General features: G+C 41.2%; 1 protein-coding gene across 1 annotated transcript in view; it reads right to left on the reverse strand.

Annotated features, from left to right (window-relative positions):
* Positions 1-23,855, reverse strand: part of ERI3 (ERI1 exoribonuclease family member 3) — a 279,690-nt gene that overhangs the window by 180,346 nt on the left and 75,489 nt on the right. Inside the window, 1 exon segment of the mRNA XM_042465319.1 lies at positions 11,943-12,015. Coding sequence (XP_042321253.1) covers positions 11,943-12,015 — 73 coding nt within the window.

Raw genomic sequence — 23,855 nt, forward strand, 5'->3', positions numbered from 1 at the left:
CCAGTGACCTTCTTGTCACAGCTACACATGTTGTTGTAAATTAATAATTTCTTACCCACCTCTCCCTGAGGATAGAGGCAGAGAAAACAATAAATAACACAAAACAACACATCACATCATGTGAAAGTCCTGAATCTAGTCTTCACTTTTTCTACTGACTAAGTCTATGATCAAAGTTTAGGCATTTTGACATTAGACTCTTCAGGTCTCTTCCACATCTATTCTTTTCCTTTTTTTTCCAGGCCTAACTACATGTAACAAACACCAAAAAGTAACAAAGTAGCCTGGAAGACAACACAGGCACTTTCAACTCTAGTAGCAGAAAAAAAGAGTTTCATCCTCTCCCATTTCATGGTTGCTCTGTTTAAAATCACTTGGTGAAGAAATTTTTCTTCTAACAAAAAAATAGGGGGCATTGCTGGGCAGTTACTTAGGCATGCCAGTCAGTACACTCATTCTAACCACAGCTACTTTGTTGGTACTTAAGTTAACATGGATTATCATGATTGTAGCAATGTGCTGTAAACTCCTTCAGGGCAGTGCAAGAGTGCTTGTGTCCAGGAGAGGAGATAGAAATCAGGTTTCAGGTTTGAATCTCAGCTCATTCACAAACTCTTAGGGTTTGTCTTGCTGTTGTTGTTGCTGCTGCTGTGTGCCTTCAAGCCGTTTCTGGCTTATGACACTCTAAGGCATCATGGGGTTTTCTTGGCAAAATTTGTTCGGAGGATGTTTGGCATTGCCTTACCCTGAGGCTGAGAAATTGTGACTTGGCCAAGGTTACCCAGTAGATTTCATAGCAGAATTGGAAATCAAACTCTGGCCTCCAGAATCGTAGTCCAACGCTCAAACCACTACACCATGCTATGAACCAAATAAAGTGGTCTAACCTCATTTTCACAGTGGACTGCCCAGACTACATATGGGATGATATGAGTCAAATCCAAGCCTTTCCAACACCCCAAGGCTTTAATCCAGAGGAAAAAAAATGGAGATTTACTCCAGATTTAAACAGAACACCCAGATATTTGCTCATGTGTGTGGACTGAGCTCCATAGTGATGCTGGTTTGGGGCCAGAAGCAGGAGGAGTTCTTGGTGGGTAGGACTGGCTGGGTCCGGTAAATTTAGGAAGGTTACATGCTGCCATTTAGTACGCGCTCCGCACGTCCTAGGGTTAGGAAGGGGCGTGCTAGGGTTAGGAAGGTTCTCACCTTCCTAACCGCCCTTCTCCCTAGGACGTGTGGAGCGCATACTAAATGGCAGCGCCCGTCCACATGGGCGCTGCCATATTTACATCTTGGACGCACAGCATCCAGACGTGGCACGGCGGAAGTGACACCATGAGTGCGCACCTCGTGGCGCCACTTCCGGGAGCCAAAAAGGAGAGCCATTTCGGCGCTCCTTTTTAGCTGCGCCGGGGAAGCCTCGCGGTCTGGCCACTAGGGTTTCTCGGTGTAGCTAATGGAGCCGGCACCAGACCGCCCACTTTTCGGCGATCTGTAATGCACCTCTGTGTGTGTCTCCATGTATTCCTACTGCAGTGTATGTCCAGCCATGAGATTAGCGATGAGGAGGTAGATTGGAGGGGGAAACCCTTCCTCTTCCTCCCTCCCCACCTGTGTGTCACATTCATGTTTACTGTTTTTTTTCCTCCTCCTCTTATCCTCCCCCCCAAAATAATTCACTTGTTTGCTTGTGCAGAAACCTCCCACACTCCCCTCTCCCACATACATTCCAGTAAACAAGAACGTGACACTCAGGCGATGGGAAGAGGGAGAGGGTGCCCCAATCTAACCCCACACTGCTGATCTCATGGCTGAACATTTTCATACATAGAAGATGAATAAAATCCTATTTATTTTTGTTTTTTTCTGTGGTGCATGTGTACATTCTGTGGTACATTTGAATTCACTCACTCACTCACTGGGGCAGCAAAGAGGGAAAGGGGATTGCATGGAGAAGCATCCAATCAGAGTGGATCCAACAGACTTGACAGGCAAACCAAAAGGGCTAATGGCTGATGGGTTGATATATGCTAGAAAAGGGGAAACAAGTGAATTTGCTTAGGGAAACATGTGGCAGGTTGTGCCAATGTAGCGTCAAAGTACTCTGTGTGTGTGTAGTGCAGATCAGAAAAATGCAGGTGAGGCCAATTTTGGAGGGGATCAGGGTAGACACACCCTAAGGTGCCTTAAGCTGACAGAACATATATCCCATCTGCAATATAGGGATAATAATAATGACCTAGTCTACTGAAACATTTGCTGTTGATGTTGTTATTTAAAATGCTTCTGTGACTTTGAAAATATTTAAGGCTAATATCAGCTACCCATCCATCCAACATAGAAGGTTTAAACAACAAGAACTCTGGCTAATTCTACATTCTCTTGCAGTTTCTAGGACATCTTATCAACAAACATCCTTTGAAGTATTTCATAATATCCCCACAGGAAATAACACCTAACATAATTTTGAAGATTGTCACCAGTGTCTTGTTCAGCTGCTATATTACTGAGCGGCTCATCTATGTTCGCCCCCAAAAGTTCCATTCATCATCACTAGAGCCCTTGCACTAGCTTTCAAAAAGCAGTTATTATCAAGATCAGTCCACAACTATTTTCTTAATATGTCCAATAGCTACATAAACACTATTTAATTTGATCCAAGAACTCAAAGAGCTGACAACTGATCTGAACAGTTTAAACAGGCTACAGGGTTATAAAAAACAACTATGTAAACAGAATACACAATATAGTATTAAATGTAGGGATTTTTTTGAAATCTAAAAGGAGAGTAGAAGAAACCAAGTTTTACTTTAAGAAACAAATTGTTGGCCAATAACTTTTCAAAAGAGTGTAAAATACTATAAAAATGGGCTTTTGAGGGTTTAATGACAGTTAAGCCACTATTGAGAACATCCTGAACTTACCTAGTGAACAGGTGGCACTCTCACATAGTATATCTCCAGCCAATTTTAAAGGTTAATGGAGATTCATTAGATAAACCAAGGCCAAAGCCATAAATAAAACATTAAACCACCGAACTGTTCTTTATTAGGTCTTCTTTGGTAAAATGGGAAAAAATGAGCCATTACCAATGGTTAAACTGCAACTTTAGGTAAATGGAAGAATGCACCAAGTGTAGAGTGCAAAACTCACCTTTCCAACCATAAATGCAACTATTATTTGTAAATACATATTTACATATTTTAGGGATCCCTAGAACCAAAAGGACCCTACAAAGTGAGTGCTGCAGTAAGGGCTCCGTTTCTTTAAGGCTTTTCCTGGATGCCCTTTCCATCTCCAATGACTACCCGCAAGCTCTCTTCCTTTGATTTAAGAGTTCCTCTCCTAGCCCTGACAGTAAGGTATTTCTGTCCCACAGATTATAACTCACTCTGGGCTATTATTCAACTCCCAAGCCCTGGCCCTGCTGCATTTAGTCCAAACATAATATCCTTCATGCATATATTATCTGTCTCCCTATTATCTGGAATCATTTCGGAATTAAATTTCAGTCCTGCAATATTGGCTCGAAGAGCGGCACGCTTTATGGGCTAGTCAAAGGTTAGAATACCAATCAAAATAACACTGCCGATGCAGCGAGACATTTTAATATTCCAAAACCCGGTAATTGTAAAAGGACATAATATTTTTTCCCTGATTACCCCAAAGGCAACACATGTTAACAAGGCGAGGGAGAGAGTGAAAGGATTTCTAGAGTTCAAGACAGCTGTGTGACAGATTTAAAGGCAAAGTGGTAGAAAGCTGGCCCCATACAGGTTTACATGAGAGAGGCAGGAAAGCACATCTGCCCCTCTGGATCAGATCAATGCATCCATTCTAGCCCTCTGTGATTGGTCAGTTACCAATATCCTTTGAGCTATCACATGATCTCCAATTTCATTTTCTTGTGTGCTTTGGATAGCTGCTGGATTTTAAAGAGTAGCTGTTATGCAACAAAACAATATACAAAATGATGCAGAGAATTAAATGTAGAAATCCAATCCTAATATACTTAAGTCAGGATGGAAGACAGTAAGATCAGTCATACAGTAACAATAGGAAGTGCCGAATTACAACTGCTTCTAGCAAATAACTCATGGTTCCGTATCCTTTTAGTTTAGTAGTAGACTCAGGATTAGACAAGTGCCTTAGTTTACCATGCATCCATGTTATTTAATGGTGTGCAACATGTTTTTCCTGGCAGTGAATTTATGCAAACCTAATGTCTTGACCTGCTACCCAAACAACTATGGGACAGCAGCAATAGTGGGGGATGACACTGGTGAAAGATCTATAATAGACAAGTGAAAGAGTTAATACTGTGCAGAAGAAAGCAATGGTAAACCATTCCTAAAGCCTTTTATCTTGAAAGCCCTATGATGAAACAATGCAAAGTAGTAGGAAAAGAGAGAGACCGGTCTACAGGCAGATTGATTCAATCAAGGAAGCCATGGCACTGGATTTATATAAAATCTGAGTAGATCAGTTAATGACCAGGGATCTTGGAGGTCTCTCATTCATTGTGTCATTGTAACTCAAATTCAAACTTGGGGGCAAATAAAAACAACAAATGTCTTGACCAGACCAACAGTCCCTCTGGCTCCATATCCCATTAGCCAGATTAAAAATCCTTGAAGAAATATGCAGTGATAGTCCATTTTTAGTCATCCACTTCCAACTGTAAGTTTTAAAGTTTAGAAACAACCTAACTATTAGGATAGATGCCTGAGATTCCTAATAAAAAAACCTATTGATATTCTTATCTTCCATTAATTCGTCTAGGGTCTTTTTATTATTATTGCCTAGCAGCTCTGATAGCAAAGTTCCACAAATAAACTGTGTGCTGTGTGAAAATAGTTTATGTGCTTGTTTTAAACCTCTTGCTTGTTAATTTCATTGCAGGTTCACTGGTTGCAGTAACTACTTGAAAGGGTAAAAAGTCTGTTTCCAGATTACTTTTTCTACTCCACTCGTGATTTTATATACTTCTCCTTAGAAAAGTAATAGATAAAAGAGTGGACATTACAGGAGAGTTATACTTTTCAGAACTTCCTCCTGTGGAAAATATTGCACACTTCTTGTCATTTTCATTGCTCTTTATTCATTCTGTAGATTTCCTATGTCTTTACCAGAAATTTAACAGATGCAAAAGGACAAGAGATGCATAAGAGGATAAAAGTAGTAGTAGAAAACCCCAAGACACGGGCCTATCCCATAATCAGTGAACACACAGCTGGTTTACAGCTTGGTTTTCTTGGATCCAAACGTTCAATTTCATTTTCTAAAAGAATAGCTCCAACAGAACCAGGTAGTATACAAGAAGAAGGGTGCACAAGCATCAATCTCTATCCAAATTTTTCATCAATATGTACTAATAGGCAACTTACCTGTTTAGTCTGCACTATGCAGTAAAACCTCTGCATATTACTTGTGCTGATGAATTACACAATTGTGCAGAGTATATGGGTACAATGAGAGCTAGCATGGTGTAGTGCTTTGAGAATTGGACTATGACTATGGAGACCATGGTTAGGGTCACCATAAGTCAGAACAACTTTTGATTGTATGTACAGCACATACAATAACAACAACAACAACAACAACAATTGTATAATTCATCAACCAGGTTTGCTGTGGGGATGAGGATCATGTGCCCCTTCAGATGTTGTTGAACTGCAAGTCTCAGCAGCCAGCATACCCAACCAATGGAGAATAATGTTGGGAGTTCTTCCTCTTTTCTGTCAAAATGGTCTCAAGGGTAAATGCACAAAATAAGTATATAAGGTCTTTTTATTTGTTTGCATGAAAACATTCCATTTGTTTCCTGCTAAGTCTTAATCTAAGCAGCTTTATTACACAGCCTAAGGATCTGCATCTTATTGTGTGGCAACTACTGCTACCAATCGTTTATATAACACCATCAATGCTTACAGTACTTTCCAGAATGAACTGAAAGAGATGGATCCTTGTTCCAAAGGGTTTACTGCACAAATTTCACTTGTACACTATATCAGTTTGGTCTAGCAGAGTGAGAGACTCAACAGACAGACATTTGGATAAGGGCACTTTAGTGTATCCTCATGAAAATTCCTCAGAGGTGGGCTGTGAGTATTGTAATTCCTATCCATAAAAAGGGCTCTATGGCCGATCCTAAAAACTTTAGCCCTATCATCCTATTGAATATCATCTCTAAACTCTATGCAAGATACATGTTAGGCAAACCAGAGGTCTGGGCTATAGAAAACGACATTTTTGCAGAAGAACAAGCCGTGTTTAAGAAGGGTAAATCTACACTAGATCAATGTTTTGTTTTACACCACGTGATTCAAAAATACTCCCCAAAAGATAGAAGAGAACTTTTCACTGCCTTTGTTGATTTTACTTCTGCTTTTGACCTAGTCAACCGAGATCGACTCTGGTCAAAGTTAGTGGCGGCAAACATTGATAGAAGACTGCTTCTTCTAATTCAAATGTTACAGCATAATACTACCATCAGGGTTCGACTTGGGGCAAATGGGGTTCTATCCGATAGCATCCCCACAGATAGAGGTGTACGCCAGGGTTGTCTTCTGGCACCTTTTTTATTTAATTTTTATATTAATGATGTCATCCAGGCCTTAAAAGGATCAAAAAATTTCCCAACTACTATTCAGGATGTTAAACTTTCAGTGCTGTTATATGCCGACGATATTGTATTGATCTCGGTCACCTTAATCGGAATGCTCAGACTCTTAAAGAAGCTAAGTGAATACTGTACAAAGGAAATGTTAATAGTTAATCACTCTACAACCAAAGTTGTGGGTTTTGGTTTAAAAAAAACTTCATTGGTGGAGCCTTGAGGCAAAATCTATTGATCAGCAATCCTATTACAATTACTTGGGTTTAAGATTTCAATCTAATTTGTCATGGAAAATCATTTTGTTGCTACTAAGCTAAAATCATCCCTCTCTATAAATTCTCTGTTGAAGTTCCATAGAATTCAAGGAGGTCATTTAGTAGCACCTACTATTAAGGTTTATCAAAGAAAAATTGTTCCTCAGTTATTATACAGAGCAGAAATTTGGGGATACAACAGTGTCTCAAATTTAGAAACTGTTCAGAACTTATTTTTAAGATCTCTGTTGGCTGTCCCTAAGTGTACCCCTGTCTCTTTTCTGAGAGCAGAAACAGGCCAAACTACTCTTCAAGCTGGTACACATACTGCTCTTGCCTTCTACTGGCTAAAGTTGTTACCCATGAGTGATTCCAGGCTCCCTAAAAAATGTTTTTTAGAACAAATATCTGTTAACTCTCCAAGCTCCTAGATATCTATAGTTAGAACAATATTGCAGAGCTATGATATTAATGTGGAATCATTTCCAAATTATGCCACCTGTAGAGTCAAGCAACTGATTAAAGAGAAAATTTATCTTGCTTCCAAATGAGCCAATCTTCATTCACTCTCAAACTCTTCTTTTTCTTTTTGGTACCCATTGTACAAGACATAGTTTGGGTTAGAACATTACTTTATTAATCTTACTCTGGCCCTTGCTAGAAAAGCATTTACAGCTGTAAGGTACCAATGTATGCCTTCTGTCTATTTGACAGGGAGATATAATAACACTCCTGTCCATCTAAGATTATGTATCTGCAAAACCAGGGAAGTGGAGAATATCGAACATTACCTTTTACATTGTCCTCTGTATATATCTCCTAGACAAAGGTTTCTTGAATGTATTTTACATTCCCTTTCCGATAGATCTTGCTTTCAGCAGATTTGTGTCCTTTTGGCTGGCAACAATGTATCTGTTACTTCTATGGAAGCAAAATTTGGTTTAGCTGCTAGCAAGATTATAATCAGTTTTCTTGATCGGAATGATGGCTAGAACCATTCTAGATTTATGTTTCTATTATTTTATCATTTATGATGTATTATTGTTTTTTGTTGATGGGTCTCTCTTACTAATTTTACCATGTTTTTTATTTGTATCCTCGTGCATAACTGTGCCTCTCTCCCACTTGAAGGTATAGAGACGACCACCACAAGCAGCAGTAACTTTGCTCTCCTCTCCTGGCTTTTCCCCATACCACTGCTTTATCCACATGGCTCTATCACTGCCCACTGGCCTCTTCTATTAAAGTCACTTGTAATTTCTCCTAATGTCTCTTCCATCCTGACCTGCAAGCACTCTTGCCTTTTGCAGCCTTGGACATGACCAAACAAGAGAACTTCCAGCTTTCTTAATATCCCTTAATACTAACCCACAGCACCTCTGCTGATCATACAGATGAATTTTGACAGCAGGGGAAGAGAAGCCAGCCAGCAGCACTCAGCAACTATCTCAGTGACTGCCCACTGAAAAGATTTTTTAAAAGATCTGATGTAGAGGAACATTCTAATAAAATTCCTATCTCCAGTAGCCCTCCCCAGTACAGATCTAGTCAAGGCAAAGAGCACAATAAACTCTCTGCCCCAAGTCTTCACTAAAGTGACAGTTCACAAAAGGATACAAGATCGCTCAGTGACATTAAAAATGTCATTGAGAGGCCAATGCGGTTTGGCAGAGAGGAAGCATTTGCAGGCAGAGGAAAGTAAAACTTCTGACAACACATCCAGCTTTAAGCAGGGTTTGCTGTCATTGCTGCTGATTTCTGCCCATACTAAGTTCTTACATTTCATCCAGCTCCTGAATCTATGTATCAGGCTGCCTTTAACCTTTATATGGGGAGGGGAGGAATAGAATGGATTTTTCCCCACTTCTGTACTAATTCATCCAGAAAAGGCTAAGAATACAGTGGTACCCCGGGATACGAATTACCCAGCTTACGAATTTTTCGGGATACGAAAAAAATCCCATAGGGATTTATTGTTTCGGCTTACGAAGGTTTTTTCGGGTTACGAAAAAACCTCGGCGCTGTTTTCAATGGAGCCGCGGCTTTTTTTTCCATTAGCGCCTATGGCAATTCAGGTTACGAAGGTTTTTCGGGTTACGAAATTAGCCGCGGAACGAATTAATTTCGTAACCCGAGGGAGCACTGTACCTTATTATTCCTACAGCAATGGCTTTCCTTTCTTACACACACATGATAACCTACTGGAAGTAACATGGATCTGACAGTTAAGTGTGTGAACATGGGTAGCTCCTCTTGCTACAACAGTCACAATGACAAAAACACTCAAGGTTACAAGGCACAAATCAGTTTCCTGCCTGTGTTAGCTTAAAAACACAAGATAATGAAGACAAGAAATATAGGTGGCCTAGCTTTAACTAAAAGCAGAATTCTCCAACAAAATCCAGTTGAAACAAGAGCTGTTGCAAGAGTGCTAAGAAATTTGGGTGTCTTGAAGATACAACTTGCCCATTTTGTTTTGCACTTTATCTTCCTGCTTATAGTAACTATGCACAACTATTTTCTATTATTTATTATCTATAGCCTCCCTACAGAAATTGGTGTAAAACTCCAGATAGCTGACTTAAGCACTCACAAAACCCACAATACCCTCTAACAAGGTACCCACATACACATCTGAATTAAACAATGTATTTGTTCAGAAATTAGTTACATGGTTGTGGCAAAACACATGGATAGTCAATATGCTTAACCAGACCCTACCACCAAGTATGCTGGACCTATTTCATATCTTTTTAACAAGCCAAGATTCAGCTTATCAGCAGCCAAAGAAGCCACAGTTTATTTCCCCTAATGGTGGTTCTTCTCTCCTTCCCTCAGGTCTGTTTATCCAGCTGCTGTCTCGAACACATTGTCATCAGATAAAGAATGGCATGGTTTTGCCATATCACCAGTTCACCATAGAGGGCATGTCCATGTTTGATGCCATGTTTCTGCAACTAACCAATAGTGGTAAGAGATCTGTTTCCTCTTTCAAAGTCCCCAAAATCAAACAGTCCCAAAGGTTACTTCCTATTTCTCTAACGTAGCCAACTAGACATGTCCCACTGAGATTTGCTGCCATTATCCCTCAGTGCTTTCCTCCAAATCTTCCTGAACAAAAGACTCTCTCACTGCAAGACTTCTGTCTGCATCCCATGGGGTTTTTTTTATTATTAAATTTGCTAGGAGCCCCACAAGGTAACTCATTAGCAAGACAGTGTTCACTGCTGGACACTCAGCCACCCAGCACTGGCTTTAAAGGAAATCTCTCCACATACTCTGTCTTTTGTAGATTCCCAGAGGGATACTAATCTAATAAAACAAATAAACTGTAACATTAGGAACCCAAGTCCAGCAACCACCCAACATCAAGGAGCAAGGGTGCTGGGGGACTTTCATGTCTCAGAATTTTTAAGCCTGAACCTAAGAACACACTCTTTCTTCTTGGCAATCTGGAAAATGTGAAGACAGTGAAATCCTGCTCTCCCCATATCTTGCAGAGCAAGTAAGCTTCTATTTCTTTCTGACATAGTCGCTAGAGTGACCACACTTTATAAGGAAGAGAGGGTGTAGTGAGTTGAGTGATGATAACCCCTTCTGTACATGACTCCTCATCTCTACTCATTCTCTGTCCTGACCATTTCTATGACATTAAAACATCATGATTTCTCATCAAACATCTGCTCTATGAAACTACGCCCTGAAAGAGACATAAAATTTTCCTCTGTCTGTATGTCAAAGTGGATTATACAAAATAAAAACCAGCTTTCTAAAGGGCTGAACCTGATAGCCCAAAATGATGGCCAAAAGACAGAACATATTGTCCCAATGGCCAGGGGTACTAAACTGCCAAGGGTTTATGCCAGCTGATATCAAACATCAGCACACAAAGCAGATTTGACTTTTCTGTATATCTACTATCAATCAGCTGGTTATATCGCTGCTACCCATTCACCAGAAGTTTAGTGAACTTCAAATGGCGATCATTAATGGTCACTGAACTGCACAATGCCCCAATATGCTTTCAAGTTACATTTGCAAAAGCCTGACAATAAGAGATTTGCTCTGACAGCAGAGAACGAAGGAAACCCTTGTCAAGCTTCAGGAAAAACATGCTGCTAGCCTCTCCCTTGTTACATTTCTGCCCTACCCTGATTTGACAGAACAGTTCGTGTTAATTTTTGTTCTGTTACTGTTTGTAATGTCCCTTATTCTCAGTTCTCAGAAAGGGGTATAACAAAATAGAGGGAAAGGCAAATCATAGGCAGATTTCCACTAGCAAGTTTCTATCTAACAAGTAAAACTGCTAAATTCAGTGGCACTACGATGCCTTAACATGAAGCAGATGGAACTTAAAAAGTCATGACATTGCTATGCAACTTTTTTTCCCTTTCTTTCCTGCACCAACTATCAGTTCCAACTTCTTCTTATGGACACCCAGGGTTGGCTGGAAGATTTCTATACAAATAACTGCCAGAGGGTGCTCTCTTTAGAAAGGGGCCTGAGCAGTCCCTCCATGAGGTATCAGAAGCATTCATGTCTTAATGATTACAGCTAAAAAACTATTGGGAGAGCTGGGAAATATATGTTGTTGTCTTTTATGAAGAATAAAGGAACAAGGTGTCTTAAGCAGACTTTATTTCTATATCCCCTCCCCCAGGATTTTCAGAGCTGAGGAACAGCTGGCTAATATTCAGCAGGGGTGGAAGGCTTAGAAATGGTGGGAGCAGAGAGCAGGCTTGGCTATGCTCCAGCTGACCCAGCCTTTCTCAGAGAGATGCTGAGTTATTATGCATAGAGGTGCTGCGTGAGGGTGGCCACAATGGGATTCTCCTCAGCTGCAGACCATATTCCATCAAGTACAGTAAGACTCTATTAGGAGAGATACAATAGGAACTTCGCTTCACCCAGCCTCTGAGAAAATAACTCCTCATTTCAATGCAAAACAGCAATGCTTATTAAATACCTCCTTGAAGGAAGAGAGGAAGGGAGAATGAGAGAACGAAGAAGAAACAGAAGAGACAGGGGTGGGGGTGGGGGTGGGGGTAGATTTAAAATGAAAATACCTTTTTGAGATTAATCCACTGTTTGAAGTAATCAGCAACTGGAAGCCCTAAGTATTGGCATTGTCCAGGTAACCTGTAAGAGAGGAAAGAGTGCAAATTAGAGCAGTCTGACAAAACCAAGTTAGCTTTATTAAACACTTCTGGTTCTTCGAAAAGGGAAAGAATAAAATGTTCTTATAGCTCCAGTCTGCATTTCAGAAGGATCCCAGGCATTTGACAGAGATCAAACAGTGCCACTCAGTCCAAGCACAAGACAAGGGATGGGAAACCTGTGGCCTTCAAATGTTGGATTCAAGCCCCACAAGCCCTAGCCATTTGGGCCAATGGCTAGGGATGATGAGTTCTGTAATCTAGGAACACCGAATAGTAGACTCTGATCTAGAGGGTCAGAGGTTCCCCATCTCTAGTCTCGAATGTATACTACAGACAAGAACTGTTGTATGCTTAGGATGCCAAACAGTTCCAATAGGAGTTTGCTTAATACAGAGGCATTTTAAAAGAAAGAGTGAGAATGCCTCCATAGCATCATCCTAGGCAGATGATCAATATCTTTCAATGCTACATAGTTCTCTTACAAAATGTGGTGTTTGCGCATTGTACTATGACTTTGGAGACCAGGGTTCAAATCCCAACTTGGCCATGGAAACCCACTGGGTGGCCTTGGGCACATCACTCTCTCTCAGCCTCAGGGGGAGGCAAAGGCAAACCTACTCTGAACAAATCTTCCGAAGAAAACCTCATGATAGGTTCATCTTAGGGTCTCAGACTTGAAGACACACAACAACAGCAACAACAAACAACAAGGCGTCATTTTAAAAAAAAACAGGACACAAAACACAATGAAAATGGATGGAAAACAGTCCACTGATGAAATGAGTACTGAAAAAAGGCAACTCGAAGAACATGATGAGTTCATAATGAAGACAATGTACAATGCAGATGTTTAAAAAAATATGAGGAAGGTTACTTAAACTACTGTCAGGGCAAAAACTGGGCAAAAATACCAGTTTTCTTCCCCAGATGTTGCTATCAAAGTGGACAAAATAGAGGTGAGGGGACTGACAGATGTTTGGACTGAGTATGTTCATGAGATGAGCAAGTTTTTCACTAGAGCCCTAGAACGGGTAAGTAAAGTGTGGAGACCCAAGAGACATTTTTGTAGTCCCCAGGCCTCTCCCAGAGCTCTAAATTGTTTTGCTCTGAAATGCCCAAAAATAATCTCTATGGAGTATAGAAGGCATTTTCATCATGTTTGGAACCCCAGTGAACATACCCCTCAAGGTCAAAGTCACACTTTGATAAACTTTTCCCAAAAAAACAAAACAACAAAATCCATTTTGCCCTCAGAATATCTGAAAATGGCCTTTAGGGGCCGAAACAGATCCTGCTATCCTCTTGCAGGAAATAATGCAGTTCAACACCTCTTTAACTGCCATGGTTCCATAAATGGAATCCTGGGATCTGTAGTTTGCAATGGCACAAAGCTCTCTGATAGAGAAGACTAAATATCTCACAAAACTACAAATACCAGAATTCCATAGTACTGAGCCATGGCAGTTAAAGTGGTATCAAATTGCATTAATTTTGCAGTGTAGATGCAGGCCTACTTCCTTTTTTTTTCCTCTCCAATTATCGCCATCCCAGTACCTTAGTAAATATGGATTGCAAATGACTCCTCTGTATGAAATTTGGCATTATAAAAGAAATCTCAATCGTAAAATAAAGAATAAGGAACTAGAATATAGTCAACTGATCACAACCACTGCTATTCAAAAGTCACAAAAACAATATACAGTGTTTTCATAAGGTCATCTCAGGTAGAAGAGTTCTGGTTTGAAGCTACTCTTTTCAGGTAAATATGCAGAATTTATCTAAGAAGTAATCTTTCCGAAGTAAAGTAAGAGAGAAATTTAAAAGCCTATACAGTCATTCACAAATTATGTTGGTGGCCCAGTGTTTGCACCTGGATCCAAAGATACCAAGTTTACAAGATCATCACACAAGCAGATCGTCAGAGCAAAGCACAAGCTTCACAGCTAAGGTGCAAGTGCTGAACATGCAGAGATATACTTAGGATGCCAAACACTATAACAATCAGAAGGGGAAAAACCTAATACCCTGGCAAAAGGGGGCATAACACTGAAGAGAGGGATCTCCAACTGTAAGAACCTGGATTTATCAGTCAACAGTCACAAAAACTCTCAGCACCTCCACCTTGCCTTTTACTATTGGAGGGGCAAAGAATGGGCAATGGAGCCTTTATTTTGGAAATTAGATTCATTTGTCCCCAATCAATTTGATTGATATGGGGTAGTTTACAGGTCATATGCTTATTAATGCTTTGCTAAAGATTTTTGGAGATGCTTTGAATGCTGGATTGGGTATGAATGAGGCTAACTTAGGACAGACCAAAAATTAATTAAATAAGTGATTAATAGATCCATTTACACATGATAATTACTGCAATCCAAGCAATTGGATATGCAAATTAGGCATGCACTTTGCACCCAGCACTTTGTTGCAAACTATTTTCTGTGAGCAGAGACTCTACAAAGAAGACATGAGATGGGATCAGGCTAGGCAGGGCATTTTTCTTGGTGTTAGTAATACTGCATCTGGGGAGAAGAACTCCATAATGTCAGTTTGCAGAAAGCAAAAGACCTCATTAGTAACAGCAACATTTGTTGTCCTCTTGCAGGGATTTTCACAAGCTTAAGTAAGGAGACAGTGACACTGGTTGGTGTGGTGATGGGGAAATGAAAGTAAGAAGAAGGCAAAATATGCACTGCCATTACTGCCAGATTTCCTAAAACCTGGCTTTTCCCCTTAATGTAATTAATAGATACACATGGTAAATGTGCATTTACTCCACATTTATATACCTACAAGTTTTGCTGGATTAATTATCTTCCTTCAATATTGATTGTATTCCGCCACCCAAACTAATGGATGTGGGAACAAGCCATCACATTATGCCATGCCAAGGAAGATCTCAGTAACATCTTTCAGTGTACATATACCGTATTTGTACATGTTGTACCCCGCCTCAAGCAGAGGCAGTTAGGAAATAAAAATTGTTTTTGTTGTTTTACAGGAACATGACTTCTCCAAGGCATACCATACCAGGATTCAAATTAGCCTCATCTTAAAGGAGAGAGGTGACCTGTACTCCTGTTGCCATAATAATCACCCTCCAATAAAAGAGTCAATAGATCATGGACTTAGCAACCTGTTGACTTCTCAAATGATTCATCTTGATCCAGTCCTACCACTTGGAAATAGAACTCCTGAAAACATCAACTGAAAGATCTGTTCCTAAGCAGACTACTGCTTGCACAAAAGGAGCTACCAAAACACAGAAATAAGAGGCAAGTTTTCAAGACACAGGGATATAAAAAATTGAGTCTTCCAAGGATCTGTGCTTTTCAACTTGTTTATAAGTGACCTGGGCTGAGCACTGAGGTGGCTAAATGTGTTGAATACATCAAATTAAAAATGAAAAGGGATTGAAAAGGCTTCAAAATGACTTCTCCAGATTGAATAAATGGGACATACAACGATATATGCAGATCAATGTAAGAAAATGTGTGATGATGCACACTGAGAAAACCCTGCCCCTCCCCCCCAATTTCACATGTATACTGGTTTGACCTAGGAAAAAATGTTGGGACTGTGGTAGAGGATCAACAACAACAAAATACAAAATCACTGACCGATTATGATGCAGCTATGAAAAAAGCAAACTGCATGCTAAGGATTAACAGAAAAAGGATTGAACATAAAATTACCATTATCACAGTGCTTTAACACATATCTAGCTTGAGACCACACTTGGATCACTGCATACAATTTTGACTGCCAGTCTTAGAAAAAAAATATTGTAGAGATGTAAAGAGTATTTTTAAAAAAAGGCTGAAGCAACTATGGGAAAAGGTTATAGTGTTTGAGGCTTATTGTTTTTTTTAAGAGTAAGGATTGTGACACAATAAAAGGAAAATGGACAAAAATATCCTCCCCATATAATATTAAAATGTATGGGTGGGAGTTTCAGGTGGACAGATAAAAAGGGAAGGAATTTTCCACCTGGTGCCTTCTTAAACTATGAGATTTGTTACTACAAAGTATGGTATTCAGAAGGTTTTAAAGGGGAGTTAGATATATACATCGATAGTGGAGGTATCACTGTATATATACCCCACTCACTTCCATGCCAGCATTCTCTAAAGATGTGAGCCACAGATGCTGGCGAAACATCAGGAATAAACTGTTGGGATATAGAGGCCTGAGAAAATGCACAATGTGGTATTAAATAGTGACTGGACAACAAAGGGTCATTGCCAGCCATGATGACAAGGCATTTTTCCACCAGTGCTGAGTCATGGGAAATGACATCAGAGATGATGGTCACCAAGTGCAGTGAAGGGCTGCAAAAGGCTACAAAAGTGCAAAGTCACCCTGGACAGGGGGACAGAGATCATTGTGACACAGAAAGAAGAGGCAGGGCCAAAAGGGTCTGCCTCAAAAGGAGGAGGAGAAAGAAGAGGAGCAAGCTGCAAGGCAGGGAAAAAAGGGTCTCCCTTGGAGGAGAGACCCTTCTCTCCCTGCCGCCTGGATGTGGGGCAAGCCAAGGCAGGAGAAGGGTCTCCCTTGGAGAGAGAGACCCTTCTCTCCCTGCCCTGGAGCCTGCCTGGCGGTGCAACACCCAAGGCAGGGAGAGAAGGGTCTCCTTGGAGGAGAGACCCTTCTCTCCCTGCCATGGAGCCTGCCTGGCCGGCGGGGCAAGCCCAAGGCAGGGAGAGAAGGGTCTCCTTGGAGGAGGAGACCCTTCTCTCCTGCCCTGAGGCCTGTCTGGCCGGCGGGGCAAGCCCCAAGCAGGAGAGGAAGGGCTCCTTTGGAGGAGAGACCTTCTCTCCTGCCCTGAGGCCTGCAGGCGCGCCTCCAGGGCGAGGGCTGAATGGCGCCCAGCCTAGTAGGGGCCGCAGCGCAGCGCGCACGCCTGCCCCACTTCCTTCCCTGCGCGCGAAGGAAGTGGGGCAGGCGCGGCGTGCCGCTGACCTCTACTGAGGCCTGGGCAGCATTCAAGCCCTCGCCCTGAGGCGGGAAGAGGAGGAAGGCGGAGCTGGAGGAGGAGGTGGGTTGGCGCCCAGCAGTCGCATTAGCGGCAGCGGCAATGGCCGGAGCGGGCCCCCAAACGGGGACCAGGCACGGGTGGGGGCCAAAACGGAACGTTGATCGGGAGGGCCACCCCCAAAAGTGTGCTGGTCACGGGGGGGGGGGGTTATGGCAACCCTAGGTGTGCCTCAAGTCACAGTGTGGGTCGCTGTGGGTTGTTGTGATGGTGGATGGTGGACGGTGGACCGTGTTGGAGTTGTATGACAGCATTGTATATAGTGGAACTTCTGAAGAATAAATGCCTGTTAGTGAGACATCTGTCTGCAGTATTTCTTCACTGACACTGAAGGAGAGGTGTTTCTCCAGCTTGCAAGCAGCTGCTTGCATCACAGAAGGTGGAGACTCTGGTGCCAGACGCTGACTGCACAAACCACGCTAACATAAACTCTTCCAGAACATGGTCACATAGCCCGAAAAACCTCCAAAAAACTATCATCTTTTGTTGTTGTTGTTGTGTGCCTCTGAGTCATTTTTGAATTATGGCGACCCTAAGGAAAACTTATAGGATTTTCTTGGCAAATTTCTTCAGAGAGATTTACAATTGCCATTCCCTGAGCTGAGAGTGTGACTTGCCCAAGGTCACCCAGTGGGATTACATGGCCAAGCCAGGATGAGAACCCTGGTCTCCAGAGTCATAGTCCAACACTCAAGCCACTACACGAAGCTGGCTCTCATCACTGCCTAGTACTTCACAATACTTTTACAACAGCTGGCTTTGATATGGTTTTTATGGTTTTAAATTGCGATTGAATTTTTATTGTCAAGTTTTAATGTTATGTATATATCGTGTTGTTATTTTTGATTATTGTATTTGTACTTTGTTGTGCACCGCTCTGATCAGTTTTGGAAAAGCGGTATATAAATAAATTTTATTATTATTTATTAACACCTCCAAGATCAGAGACAGCAAACCAGTTCTGAATGCTGTTTGATTGGAGAAAAGACAAGAAATGTCTCTTCCCTTTGCATTCTGCTTTATGGCCTCTGCAACAGGTACTAGGCTGGAAGCAAAAAGTAATCATCAATTTTTTATTCTGAAGCCATAATACCTAGAAAATAAAATTCCAAAACCAAATAAAAGTCACTCTGCTCTCTGTTAAATTCCAGACTACCTTCATGTGAGAGAGAGCTTTTAGAATGCATACAACACTAGCCACAGTGAAAGGCTAGCAAAAGGAAAGGTATACAAATTGAAGGCAAAATCACATGGTTTGCTTTCTTCCTCTGAAGCATGCTCTCCTTTCTTCCAGCTAGGACACGAGAGCCCAGCTTGGCGGTGATAAACAGCTATGCTTTGGTTATCACTTTCCTTAAGTTGAAGAGAAGCAGCTAGTGATGGATGGACAGGAATTTGGTTATCAGGCAAGGCTGTCAGCCAGAGTTGCAGATAGTACACACACATTTAGAAGGGCATCATTATGCAATGGCAAGGAGCTAAAATATGGCAAGAGTATTAAAAGAATGAAAGAACAGGGTTGGGGGGGGGGGGGTGGAATAGCAAAATGAGCAACAATAAAGGAGTGCTAGGCGAGGACATTATCGGCCTAGTGACACCTTTTATCTCTGCCTGGTTAGTGAGAGAAGGGCACAAATTGGTCCTTCCTCCACCATTGTATCCTCTTGTACAAACAGAGGCAGATAAAATGTGTCACTGTGTGATAGCATATCAATTTAACCCTAATTATCTAGGGGGTCACACTAAGAAATAAGGGTTTCACATTTCAACAGGTCCCTCTATTTTCTTTATGGAGGAGCCACATTAATAAAATGGGGGGAGTGAAGATAAAAAGAAAAGAGGGGGGGGTCTTTAATTGAATCCAGTCACTCAGGTGGTCTGAGTGTATAAAAAATTAATGTGCCAAGTCTTCCAACTAAGCAGACAGTTAATGTCATTTTGCTTCTGGGTTCAGAAAGTCAGAATCCCAAGGAAACAGCCTTTTCCAACATGCTGGATTTATTGATATTGAGGTTGCTGCTTTTAGAAAAATCTTATCCCTTGGGAAAAAAATGGGGAAAACATTAAATCTTGAGACTCACAGACTTGGTCATGGGCATTAACAGAAGCCAATACACTGTCATGTTTGGAAAATATGCAGAAAACCTTGTCAATGCAGCTTCAGTAAAAAATCTTCCACACAAATAGTGATGCAAAGTCATACAAGGAAGGGAACCACAGACCTATACCTTCTTGGTCAGAAAATCTGATTGAAAATCTGTTTAATTTTTTGTTTTTTAATTTAAAATATTTTTATTATCATCCTCTAAGAAAATAATAACTAACGGAGCCTTGCAGGAAAGGCATTGAATTGCATACACACTATGTGAAAAAAGATGCGGCAGGTAAAGGAGAAAGCAGAATGACACAGTCTATTTCTATACCTAAGAGGAAAACCATACATTCCTCCTTCTATTTATGCACTACAAAAGAGAGGAAACAAAAAACATGGCCATATATGCCTTCAAGCTTACTAAACTGCAGATCTGTTTGGAAAATTTAGGAGCCATAACTATGTGAGAAGTACACAGTACCCAAAATTCACTGCTATGCCTTAATCCAAGAATAATTTGCCACCTCAAGACACAGGCACAGCTATTATTCCAGAATTATACTTTGGAAGATCATGGGAAACTCTCAGTGAGAAAAGATCATGACTTACTTGGTACAATCAGCTGATAAATGGAGGTACAAGATATGGCTTTTAAGAAAATGAAGATTTAAAAAAATCTAGTGGAGTGGAATTACTCAGTACAAGTGGCTCTACCTCGATATTCATTGCTGTGCATATTTAGTATGCATCTAAGCACTAAAGTTTAGGCCCTGATAACCTGATTTCAAATGTTACTAAGCCTCACACACAAACAGAGAAAATCTAAGGTTTACAGGTGAGAAGTCACCTATGCTCTTCTAGATATGTGTTAGAGCTGCTCTCTAACAGCTTGGCAGCATATTCCAAGCTTACTGCAAGTCTTCAACAATTGACAGTGTGGTCAAAGAGCCAGTTTACACTCTCCTGAATTGTTGTACTTTAACTGTGGAGCTCTGCTACAATATTCTCTATCAGGCCACCTGCATTTTGTTCCTTTATGAGTATGGCAGACTTCATTACTTTCCTGGCATCATCTTAGTAGTGTCCAGCCAGCCAGAGGAGATGTCTGTTTTTCACATTGGCTAATGGCTACAAGAAGAAGCAATATGCTTGCTGTTAGTGCTGGAACCAACATTGTGCTTCCTTTTCACACTAACTTGTGCCTAGTCTCCCTATATGTCATAGAACAGCCAATCAGTATGATGTATTTCAGTCTCATACACCCATGTGCATGAATCATAGAATAATAGAGTTGGAAGAGACCGCAAGGGTAATCTAGTCCAACCCCCTGCCATGCAGGAAATCCAAATCAAAGCATCCCCGTCAGATGGCCATCCAGCCTCTGTTTAAAGACCTCCACCTAAGAAAAAGGAAATGAAAAGCACAACACATGACTTTTCTGTTGGTTGTCCAAGAACACTAACAAACTATGGCTTTTAAGGGTCTGAAGAGAACTGCATCTTTCTCTCTCTCTCTCTTCTACCACTGAATAAGAGTCACTTAAGCAAACAGGTGAAAGACCTATGAGTTTTGCTGTTTAAATATTTTGCAGGAGGATTCTCAAACAAGGTTACTACCAAATAATCTCCAGAAAGTTTGGCAGTTAACTCAGAACTCTGCTATTCCATGCAATCTCTTCCTGTACAAATAATGCCCACAACTCCAGGTGAGGATCAGCAATTCACTAATGGCATCAATAAGTCACTACCTCAGCCAATCTACTCAGGCTTCCTCAAGCATATCTCTCACACACTCAAACTCCCTATACTTCCACTTCTATAAAAATTCATAACACTCATCTTTGCTAAAGAATGCCCCACTCATAAGTGCCCTACTGAAACAAGATTTGTCTCCTTACTGTCACATGGAATGCCACTTCTTTCATGAACAGTACTCCTTGCTTCTCTTCATCACCTCCAGAAATAAAGGAGTCAGCTAGCTCCTTCTCCCACACGCCTCCCCATTCATGAGCCACCAACAACAAATTCAGAGTTGGGCATCACACAGCCATTAATGGCAATAGCATTAGTGCACAACATGAAGGTCACTGAAAGTTTTCCATACAAATGCCAACCTGTCACCTCTAGATATTAATGAGGGCTGACCAGCAGCAAAAATGCACCCATGCTCCATTAGTAACAAGACAGACATATTATAATAAGAAAAGGGAAAGCATACATCATGGCTGAATCACACACTAACCAAATTTCAGGGTCACAGGTGCTGCTGTGAAGGATTTTAGTGTACAAGTTCAGTCACACCCTACCACATTACCCAGCAAAGTAACCATTTCCACACAAAATGTTATCTGCATTGGACAGAGATCCCTGTTTTAACCATCTTTTCACACAGATTGATTATTCAAAGATAACTTTTAATTGTAGCATATTTTCTAAAGGCTGCTTTACTCTATTTTATGTATAGTATATTCCATCTATTTGTATACTGCCCAGAGTTATTATTAAATAAGAAATTCATTATAAAAATATAAGAAAAAAAAGTGACAGATATTAGTGGCTTAAGATTTAGACTATGGAATTCCTGTGGCCATTTCTGCAAGTGCAAAAAGGCAATTTTTTCTCCTACAACAAGTTTGTGTTCCTCAATCAACATATCTAAAAATATAATCATAATCTTTAATACCTCCTGGAAGGGCAATTTGATATGTAAACAAAAGCACAGGGAACAAAGGCCTTAATTTAAATGAGAAACAATAGGAGTTCTTCCACAGCAGAACCAACACATTCAGCAGTAGTGCTGGGTGGTTCTGATGCCAGTAGGTTTTTTTAGGCGATGGCAATGAAGTGCCTCAATCCAGAGGTTGTCCCCACCGCTCTAGGCTGCTCTAGAGGGACTTGGTTTTATCTTTTTCATCAAAGACGTTCTGCATCCAAAATGCAGTTTCTACTTCCAGAGGGCTGACTAGACCCCAAGAGATGAAGCATCTCCTACCAACACCTCACCAAAATTGTAAAATTCATTTTAAGTTAAAAAAAAAAATATGCTGGAGAACCAGAGTGTCTCTAAATCAGCATCCTGCATCCCAAAAATGAATATCAAAAATAATTTTGAAAGTTTACACAAATCAAGTTGAACAGATAGCCTCTCCAGTAAAGGGTCAAACACTTCCAGAAAATACAGCACAGAGGCAAAGTGCAGAAGAGTTAAGCAGGAAAGCTGCAGAGTTATCTGTGACACAGCAGGCAAACCTTGCCCTGTCCCATGTTCTCAGCATACTTTCTCCTCCCATGTTCTCCGCAACATATTCCCAGCTGTTGTCAGCAAAAGCAGCCATCTTTGGCATTTGGAGCCAAAGAAGGAATGGTTTGTTTTGTTCTTGGTATGTGCTAAGAGAAAAGAACAACCATCCCAGAGCTGGCTGCCATTAGCATGTGTTCTTCCAGAGAGAAACCTCCAGAGCAAAGGACAAGTGCAGCAATTAGAATGCAGGGGGAGGGGGGGGGGGAAGAAGGCAGGAGCTGTTTAACTGCACAACCCAGAGGTCAGTGCATCTGACTCTTAACACCTCCATAAATATTACATGAGTTTAGCAAGAGGGGAGATTTTTTAAACCACCCTGAATGCTTCCCTTCCCTTGACCCTTCCCCTCATCCTTGTATTCATCATACAGCTCAACATGTGGGCTACACTATTTCCCCTTTCAAAAGCCACAGAATGCTTTGAGTAAAAAACTACTGCCCTATCATTAATATCCAGTATTTGAGAAAGGTGCTTAAACTTGGTGTGGCTGGGCACTTTCAGATGATCCTGGAGGAAACAGATTATCTGGACCTTTTCCAGTCTGGTTTCAGGCCAGGGTATCTCAGGAAACTGCAATAGTTTTGGTTTCTTTGACTGATGGCCTACTCTGTGAGGATGATGGGGAAGGGTGCTGATTCTCTTGGATTTCTCAGCAGCTTTTGGGCATGGTAGTTTACTGGACTAGATCTGGGAGATGGGAAAAAGAAGCACTATGTATTTTACAGTGGTTCCATTCATAACTGCAAAGTCGGTTCTACAGAATGTCATTGGTGACACCTTCTCAGCCCCCATGGTCACTGTGTTGTGCGATGCTACAGTTCAATCTCGTCACCAATGCTGTTCAATATCTGTATGGGGCTGCTGGGAGAGGTCATCAGGAGTTTTTGGATTGGGTGCCATCAGTATGCTGCTAACACTCAGATGGCCTTGTCACTGGAAGATGCTGGCGCTGTGGCGGTGCTAGAGCCGTGCCTTGATGCTGGAAAAGATGGATAAACTGAGTCTGAATCCTGATAGAACAGAGCTTTGTGGACTGGCGATTCTCAAGTCCAGGAATTGGGTAGGTTACCAGATCTGGATGGGATTGTACTCCTCTCTGAAGGAGCAGATGCATAGTCTCGGTATACTGTACTCCTAGATCCATCCTTGCCACTGGAGGCCCAAATTGATTCAGTGGCTCAGAGTGCTTTGGGCCAACTTCAACTGGTCTGCCAGCTACAGCCTTTCCTGGACAGGAATAAGTTAGCCACAGTAGTCCATGCACTGGTAATTTCCCAATTAGACTACTATAACCCACTCTACATGGAGCTGCTTTTGAAGATGACATGGAAACTGCAGCTAGTGCAAAATACAGCAGCTAGACTGCTCACTGGAATTCTATTCCAGATACAGT

Source organism: Sceloporus undulatus, chromosome 4 (assembly GCF_019175285.1).
Source record: "Sceloporus undulatus isolate JIND9_A2432 ecotype Alabama chromosome 4, SceUnd_v1.1, whole genome shotgun sequence".
Lineage (NCBI taxonomy): Eukaryota > Metazoa > Chordata > Lepidosauria > Squamata > Phrynosomatidae > Sceloporus > Sceloporus undulatus.